Below are 9,799 nucleotides of genomic sequence, written 5' to 3' on the forward strand. Positions count from 1 at the left end.
AGCAGTCCCACTACTAGGCATATACCCTGAGGAAATCAAAATGGGAAAAGACACATGTACCTTTGCAGCACTATTTACAATAGCTGGAACATGGAAGCAACCTAGAAGTCCATCAACAGATGAATGGAAAAGAAGTTCAGGTACTTATATACAATGGAATATTACTCAGCCATAAGAAGGAATGTATTTGAGTCAGTTCTTGAGGTGGATGAACCTAGAGCCTATTACACAGAGTGAAGTATGTCAGATAGAGAAAAACAAATGTCATATAGTAATGCATATATACGGAATCTAGAAAGAAAATACTGATGAAATTATTTGCAGGGCATCAATGGAGAACCCAACATAGACAACAGACTTATGGGCATGGTGGGAGTTGGGGGTGGAAGGAGAGGGTAGGATGTATGGAGAGAGTAACATGGAAACTTACATTAACATATGTAAAATAGATAGCAAATGGGAATTTGCTGTATGACTCAGGAAACTCAAACCAGGGCTCTGCAACAGCCTAGGGGTGGGATGGGGAGGGAGATATGAGGCAAGTTCAAGACGGAGGGGTCTTGAACTATGGCTGATTCATGTTGATGTTTGGCAAAAACCAACACAATTCTGTACAACAATTATCCTTCAATTAAAAAAATAAATTTAAAATAAAAAAAGACAGTATGATACTGGCAGAAAAAAGAAATATAGACCAATGGAATAAGATAGAAAGCCTGAAAATAAATTCACACACCTATGGGCACCTTATCTTTGACAAAGGAGGCAAAAATATACAATGGAGAACAGTCTCTTCAATTAGTGGTTTTGGGAAAATCAGTCACCTATGTGTAAAAGAATTAAAATAGAACTGCCATATGACCCAGCAATCCCACTGCTGGGCATACACACTGAGGAAACCAGAATTGAAAGAGACACATGTACCCCAATGTTCATCGCAGCACTGTTTATAATATCCAGGACATGGAAGCAACCTAGATGTCTATCAGCAGATGAATGGATAAGAAAGCTGTGGTACATATACACAGTGAAATATTACTCAGCCATTAAAAAGAATACATTTGAATCAGTTCTAATGAGGTGGATGAAACTGGAGCCTACTATACAGAGTGAAGTAAGCCAGAAAGAAAAACAGCAAAGGAACCAGAGATCAAATTGCCAATATCTGCTGGATCATGGAAAAAGCAAGAGAGTTCCAGAAAAACATCTATTTCTGTTTTATTGACTATGCCAAAGCCTTTGACTGTGTGGATCACAAGAACCTGTGGAAATTTCTGAAAGAGATGGGAATACCAGACCACCTGACCTGCCTCTTGAGAAACCTATATGCAGGTCAGGAAGCAACAGTTAGAACTGGACATGGAACAACAGACTGGTTCAAAATAGGAAAAGGAGTACATCAAGGCTGTATATTGTCACCCTGCTTCTTTAACTTCTATGTGGAGTACATCATAAGAAACACTGGGCTGGAAGAAGCACCAGCTAGAATCAAGATTGCCGGGAGAAACATCAATAACCTCAGATATGCAGATGACACCACCCTTATGGCAGAAAGTGAAGAGGAACTAAAAAGCCTCTCGATGAAAGTGAAAGAGGAGAGTAAAAAAGTTGGCTTACAGCTCAACATTCAGAAAACTAAGATCATGGCCTCCGGTCCCATCACTTCATGGGAAATAGATGGGGAAACAGTGGAAATAGTGTCAGACTTTATTTTGGGGGGCTCCAAAATCACTGCAGATGGTGATTGCAGCCATGAAATCAAAAGATGCTTACTCCTTGGAAGGAAAGTTATGACCAACCTAGATAGCATATTGAAAAGCAGAGATATTACTTTGCCAACAAAGGTCCATCTAGTCAAGGCTATGATTTTTCCAGTGGTCATGTATGGATATGAGAGTTGGACTGTGAAGAAAGCTGAGTGCCAAAGAATTGATGCTTTTGAATTGTGGTGTTGGAGAAGACTCTTGAGAGTCCCTAGGACTGCAAGGAGATCCAACCAGTCCATCCTAAAGGAGATCAGTCCCAGGTGTTCATTGGAAGGACTGATGCTGATTCTGAAACTCCAATACTTTGGCCACCTCATTGGAAGAATTGACTCATTGGAAAAGACCCTGATGCTGGGAAGGACTGGGGGCCAGAGGAGAAGGAGACGACAGAGGATGAGATGGCTGGATGGCATCACCGACTCGATGGACATGAATTTGAGTGAACTCCGGGAGTTGGTAATGGACAGGGAGGCCTGGCATGCTGTGATTCATGGGGTCGCAAAGAGTCAGGCACGACTGAGTGACTGAACTGAACTGATACATGGAATTTAGAAAGATGGTAATGATAACCCTATATGCGACCCAGCAAAAGGGACACAGGTATATAGAACAGTCTTTTGGACTCTGTGAGAGAAGGTGAGGGTGGGATGATTTGAGAAAATAGCACTGAAACATGTATATTATCATATGTGAAACATATCATATCATGAAACAGTCCAGGTTTGATGCATGAGACAGGGTGCTCAGGGCTGGTGCACTGGGATGACCCAGAGGGATGTGATGGGGATGAAGGTAGGAGGAGGGTTCAGGATGGGGAACACATGTACACTCATGGCTGATTCATGTCATTGTATGACAAAACCACCACAATACTGTAAAGTAATTAGCCTCCAATTAAAATAAATAAATTAAAAAAAAATAAAATGCCCAAAAAAGAAATTTGGAGGACTCACACTCTTGACATCAAAATTTAAAACAAAGATGCAGTCATCAAAGCAAATGTGGTACTGACAGAGGAATCGACAAACAAATCAGTGGGACAGAATTAAGAGTACAGAAATAAATCCATACCTCTATGATCAATTGGTTTTTGACAATCATGTCAAGGCTATTCAATGGCATAAGAATAGTCTCTTCTATAAATGATGCTGGGACATCTTCATAGCCACATGAAAAAGAATGAATCTGGATTCCTCCCTCACTCCATGTACAAAAATTAACTCAAAATTGGCCAAAGATCTAATCATATTTAATAAAAAGTAAAAACTATAAAAATCTTTTAGAAGAAAATACATTGGTAAATCTTTATGGCCTTGCATTTATCAATGGGTGCTTAGATATGATACCAAAAAGCAGGCAACAAGTAAAAATATAGGTAAGTTGAACTTTATCAAAATTAAAGATTTTATGTATCAAATGACAGGCTTCCCAGGTAGCTCAGTGGTAAAGAATCCACCTGCCAATGTAGGAGACGCTGGAGACGTGGGTTTGATCCCTGGGTCAGGAAGATCCCCTGGAGGAGGAAATGGCAACCCACTCCAGGTTTCTTGCTGGGACAATGCCATGGACAGAGGAACCTGGTGGGCTACAGTCCATGAGGTCGCAGAGTCAGATACGACTGAGCAACTGAGCAGATATCAAATTATACTATCAAGAAAGTGAAAAGATAACACACTGAATGGGAGAAAGTATCTGCAAATCATTTTCTGATAAGGGTTGAATATTCAAAATACATAAGGAAATCTTATAATTCAAAAACAAAAAGATAAATAACCCAGTTAAAAATGTGCAAAGGACTTAAATAGATATTTCTTTAAAGAAGATGTACAGATGGCCAACAAATACATGAAAAGATAATCTATTTCATTAGTCATCAGGGATATGCAAACCAAAATCACATAAGATACTACTTCATAGCCACTCTGATGGCTATAATTTAAAAAGGAAAATAAGTTTTGGTGAGGATGTGGAATATTACTCAGCCATAAATAAGAATGAATTTGAGTCAGTCCTAGTAAGGTGGATGAATCTAGAGCCTGTTATACAGAGTGTAAGTCTGAAACAGAAAAATAAGTATCATATATTCAAGCATATATATGGAACCTAGAAAAATGGTATTGATGAACCTACTTGCAGGGAAGGAATGGAGACGCAGACATAGAGAAAGAACTTGTGAACACAGTGGGGGAAGGAAAGTGGGAAGAACGGAGAAAGTAGCACTGGTATACATACACTATAATGTGTAAAACAGATAGCTAGTGGGAAGTTTCTACATAACACAGGGAGCCCAGCCTGGTGCTCTGTAGTGATCTAGAGGGGTAGGATGGGGTAAGGAAGGGAGACTCAAGAGGGAGATGATATATGTATAATTATGGCTGATTTGCATTTTTGTACAGCAGAAACCATCACAACATTGTAAAGCAATTTTCCTCCAATTAAAAATTAAATTAAAAAATAAAAGACTTATTAAAGGGAGGGGGGAATGACAGGATGGATTGGTGGAGCCAGAATTGGAAATAAAAGCTATCTTACCTTTCTAGTTTTTAAATAATGGTATCTGACGCAAAATGTTAGGAAAATACTGTGCAGGCCAAATGAAACACATCTGTAGGCTACATATGGCCTGTGAGTCACAAGTTTAGACCTCTGTATTGGTTGAAAGTAGATGGAGTTAAATAAGATACTGTGGAGGTTAAAGCATGGACTGAGGAGCTATACTGCCTGGGTTGCCATCCAAGCTTGGACATTTACTAGGTCCATGACTTTAGACAAGTTTCACAATGTGTCTGTGCCTCAGTTTTCTTATCTTCAAAACGGATATAATGATAATGCTTGCCTCATAAGGTTGTTATAAGGATTAAGTTTGTGTGTCTGTGTATGTTTGTGTGTGTGTAGTCACTTAAAACAGTGCCTGCTGCTGCTGCTAAGTCACTTCAGTCGTGTCCGACTCTGTGTGACCCCATAGACAGCAGCCCACCAGGCTCCCCCATCCCTGGGATTCTCCAGGCAAGAACACGGGAGTGAGTTGCCATTTCCTTCTCCAATACATGAAAGTGAAAAGTGAAAGTGAAGTCGCTTAGTCGTGTCCAACTCTTAGCGACCCCATGGACTGCAGCCCACCAGGCTCCTCCACCCATGGGATTTTCCAGGCAAGAGTACTGGAGTGGAGTGCCATTGCAAACAGTGCCTAGAATGTAGTAAATGCCCTGCAAATATGTTAAATAAACAAAATAAATAAGCTTCTTTTCAGCTTTTACTATTATATAACTTAATAAGAACTTGTAGAAAGCTAATTATTAATTTGGTCTTTACATCATTTTGCACATCTGCACAATGGGGATAGTAATGATATCTGCTTTGTATGGTTAGTGTTAGTATTAAATAAGTTAATATATTAAAATGTTCATATATCTACAGTACTTAGAACATTGCCTGGCACAGATCAAGCACTATGTAAGTGTTAGCCATTATTAATTTTTAAAATAATTGCTTGGCAAAGCTCATGTAGGTCAGTACTGAAAAACTCCAAAATATGTCTGATATATTTACAATATGGCATTGATCCTAGGAGCAACAATAACAGAGCTGAACTTTTAACCCTTCAATCAATCATTCAAAAGAAGAAAGTGGTGAGCTCTGGGAATAGAAAAACTTCCCAGTCATTGTACAGCCCATTTAATACACCTGCATATCAGAATGTGATTAAAAAAAGAAATACAGCCTAAATTTGTATTTATGAAGGCAACTAATTGAATTTGTAATAACCTTTCTGTATTTTCCTTAGTAAATCTAAGAAATGGACCAGGAAAATTCAAACTCTGATGCACAGAATCTATAAGAAACTTCTATATTAGAAAATATAGCTATCTTCTGTCTCCCTAGTTAATCCCAGTCTACCTGGAGTAGACTATTGCTTTGTCAAATATGTAAGAAACAGAAATTATAAGTGGAGTCAGGTCCTAGGGTTAGAAAAAGCAGGACCTCAACCATAATTTTTAAGAGGAGAAGAATCTGATATAAAGAAATATAGGAGTCTTGGAAGGATTTGAAAGTGAGGGGATGTCCAAAGAGACAAATAGGAGTCCTAATGTGAGGGAACGGAAATATACTGGGACCTCACATTGAATGAATAGGGAACATTATAGGACACAATTTTAAGAATGTTAGAAGTGGGATTCTATACTGAAGTGACAAGATTAGTGGAACTTCCTTTGAGAAGAGATGGGGATTCTTCAATGTGAGAGGCAAAGAGAAATCTCACCATGAGAAAAGCAGAGGTTCTTTTGCGAGGATATACTATGAAGACTCCATTGTGAATTGATAACACTATAGGGGACTGAGGTTAATCCAAGTGGGATAGAGTCTTGGGATTTGCATCTGTAAATACTGTGGAATTCTGAGTTTGAGAGCGTGAGATATACTGTGGGAACTGTTTTATAGACTGGAGGGGATGAAATGTTCCCTGGTGTTATAGGACTGGGTGTAACAGGAGACCCTAGATTTATAAAAGTATGGTCTAATGAGAGGGGACAAGAAATGAGCCCCCCATTGTTAGGAGAGGAAATATTAGAAACCCCTGAAGGAAAGTATGGTGTTTCCCTAGTTTGAGAAGACAAGGGACAAGTGTAATCCTAGAAGAAAGTAAGTGAAAATAATAAGAAACCCCAGAGGAAGAGGATGGCAAAATGTGGGGCTAACAGTGGAAGAAGACTGCAGGAGGTGGGGGGTATATTTCAGAAAAGATAGCAAGAGGAGATCATCATATAGAAAACTAATGGCCTTTGGAAGGTGTACAGGGGATATTGTGGGAACCCTTGAAATTGAAAATGTTAGTCGCTCAGTTGTGTCTGACTTTTTGCAACCCCATGGACTGTAGCCCACCAGGCTTCTCTGTACATGGGATCCTCCAGGCAAATATATTGGAGTGGGTAGCTATTCCCTTCTCCAGGGGATCTTTCCCACCCAGGGATCGAACCCTACCCTCCTGCATTGCAGGCATATTCTTTACTGTCTGAGCCACCAGGGAAACCCTTGTAGGAGGGTAAACAGGATACCCTAGTGTGAGAAGAGAGTGGACAAAGCAGTACCATAGTGTGATAAAAAGCAGGGTGACTAGTATGAGGTGTCAGAAAATAATGTGGGGCCATGAATGGGAAGGAGTGAATGTACCTCAAAGCAGGCAGGCAGGAGACTAAGGGGAGCTCCAGTGTGACAAAATCAGGGCTTCTTGTATGAGCAGAAAGGATGGGATGTATTGTAGGATTCCCATTCCATTAGAGAAGATCAGAAAATGGGGAATGGAAGGGAAACTAATCGAACTTTTAGTTTAGTCCCACAGGGAAAGAGGAATGGAAGGCACATTACTTTGTGAAAAGGGGAGACTACAGTGGGATAGAACAAGGTGTACTGTGGGGTCCCAAGTGGCAGAAAATGCACTTCAGCTGGCTTGAGAGGATCACTGGAAAAGGAGGAATCCCAGTGTTAGATAAGGGAGAGCTAGTAAGGGAGTACAGGAAATATTTGGGGGTTCCTAATAGGAAGAAATTGGAAAATATGGGGCTCTTAGTTGGGTGAATTGGAGGGACTCATAGTGTAAATGGCCAGTTTAAGTATACAGGGTACGTTGTTTACTCAACTCGGTAGGATGACAGCCCCTAGAACCAGAGCACAAGGCACAAGTGGTTGTCCTGTTTGAGAAAAGGGGACCCCAGTGGGGGGGTGGGGAGGAAATTCTTGTGGGTATGGCCAGGAAGTAATGTAAGAAACCCTGGCTAGGAGACGATAGCGACATGGTGGGACACTCGTGGGAGGGTGCAAGAAATACTATGGGAAGCCATAGGTTGGAGATCAAGAGATCTCCAGGGAGCTTAAGGAAAACCGCAGTGTGAGGGCTAAGAACACAGGGGACACCAGTGTGAAGGGTAGGGCAGACGGTTATGCTGAAGCATAATTTCCCCACCTTAGGTGCCAGCTCGACTTACCCAGGCAGAGTTCAAAGACGTAGGCATAGTAGGACCAGAGCACGACGAGGACGATAACGAGCACTGGCACCCAGGAAAGTACACGGCGGCAGCACCGTAGCCCCCCGGACAGAGCCATCTTCCAGCCCCGCCGCATCTTAGGCTCGAAGATCGACCGAGCAGGCCTGCTGGCGCTGGGTCGGAATTGCTGGGCAGCGGCTGAGAGGCGGGAAGACGCGCTGTGCGGCGCTCCACTGCCTAGCCTGGCGGGAACAATCTCCCCTAGTCGATACCACCTGTGGGGCTGCAGGCCAGAGTGCACCACACACAATAGGCATGAGTCACGGCGAGGAGGAACAGGCGGTGTTGGAGCGGAAGATGATCCGTCAGGCTGGCGAGGCTGGGCACGCTCAGAGGGAGTGGAGAGTGCAGTCCCTCCTCTTTCCCCCTCTCCCACCCCTTGCCACAGCACTTGATGCAGGGCTAGACCTCTGCAAAACTCTTAAGCAGAAGAAATTTAGGTCCGCCCATCTGCTCTTACTGCACTGCGTTCCCCTCATCTCATCTCCGCTCTGATCTTTTTCTGTTTCTTTGTCCCCTCCCTCCCAACGCCACACACACGCACACGCACACACACACACACACACACACACACACACTATTGTCTGACACACTCGAGCACAAAGACACGCAGTGTGAAATATACGAACGGTAGCATCTAATGACTTAAAGATCATCCAGCCCCATACTCCCACTGCTGCTTGAACAATATGCTTAACACGTAGCGCCGCAGTTGCTGCTTGGGTAAGTCCATTAACAGGAAGCTCCCTCCTTCTTTCTCTAGTTCCCTCCCCCCCGAGTCAACTTAGTCCATTTATTTTAAGAATAAATAAACATATTGGTACAGAAAAAAAATGGGAGAGATGTCAATTCTGTGAGAGGTGAGAGAAAACTACAAGGTAGTGATATTTAAGCTGGGCTTCAGTAATAAATAAGAGTTTGCCTAACAAAAGGGAGGGGAAGGACTTTTCAGACAGAGGAAACAGCATTTGTAAAGGCAGAGAGTCCCGGGCTTCCCTGGTAGCTCAGATCTTAAAGCCTCTGCCTGCAGTGGGGGAGACACGTGTTCGATCCCTGGGTCAGGAAGATCACCTGGAGAAGAAAATGGAAACCTAATCAAGTATTCTTGCCTGGAGAATTCCATGGACAGAGGAGCCTGGGAGGCCACAGTCCATGGGGTCACAAAGAGTTGAACAGGACTGAGCGATTAACACTAGACACTGGACACTGGAGAGTAATGAAAATACAAACGTGTTCAAGAAACAGTCAGCACAGCTTGAGGAGAGAGTATGTGAAGAGGAGAGGTCAGGAATGAGACTGGGAATACAAGTCGTGAGTAGAGTACACCCTGCCAGGGTATGTGGACATAATCCTGTAAAGCAGGTTATGAACAACCATTAAAGGTTTGGGGACAATGAATTGAATAATCATTAAAAGTTTTGGGACAATGAAAATGACATTATCAAAAGTGTATTTTTGTAAAACAACCGGCAGAATTTTGTAGAGGGGAACAGCCTGGAAATACACATCAATTATTTCAACAAGTGTTTGCAGAGTGGTTGCTTTGTGTTAGGTTGCTGCTACTGCTAAGTCACTTCAGTCCTGTCCGACTCTGTGCGACCCCATAGATGGCAGCCCACCAGGCTCCCCCCATCCCTTGGATTCTCCAGGCAAGAGCACTGGAGTGGGTTGCCATTTCCTTCTCCAATGCATGAAAGTGAAAAGTGAAAGTCAAGTCGCTCAGTCATGTCCGACTCTTCACGACCCCATGGACTGCAGCCCACCAGGCTCCTCCATCCATGGGATTTTCCAGGCAAGAGTACTGGAGTGGGGTGATAAAAAGAATGACAAAAGGGGGCCTGTCTCCAAGAAGCTCATGTTCTCATCACAGCAATAGGTGTTCAATGACATAAGTACAATAAGAAGTATAGCAAGCTTTTGTACATTTATAGATATGATAAATTTGATAAATACCTGCTGTTCAAAGATTCCCAAGTAATTCAATGGTATAGA

General features: G+C 42.3%; 1 protein-coding gene across 3 annotated transcripts in view; it reads right to left on the bottom strand.

Annotated features, from left to right (window-relative positions):
* ZDHHC15 (zinc finger DHHC-type containing 15) overlaps positions 1-8,548 on the bottom strand; it is a 99,380-nt gene extending 90,832 nt beyond the window's left edge. The window contains exon 1 of one of the 3 annotated variants that reach the window (XM_027534310.1): positions 7,748-8,548. In XM_027534310.1, coding sequence (XP_027390111.1) covers positions 7,748-7,883 — 136 coding nt within the window. In that variant the 5' untranslated portion in view covers positions 7,884-8,548. The remainder of the gene's footprint in view (positions 1-7,747) is intronic. The other 2 variants (XM_027534311.1, XM_027534312.1) reach the window with 2 other exon arrangements.
* Between the last annotated feature and the right edge of the window lie 1,251 nt (positions 8,549-9,799).

This window comes from Bos indicus x Bos taurus, chromosome X, assembly GCF_003369695.1.
Source record: "Bos indicus x Bos taurus breed Angus x Brahman F1 hybrid chromosome X, Bos_hybrid_MaternalHap_v2.0, whole genome shotgun sequence".
NCBI classification, from domain to species: domain Eukaryota; kingdom Metazoa; phylum Chordata; class Mammalia; order Artiodactyla; family Bovidae; genus Bos; species Bos indicus x Bos taurus.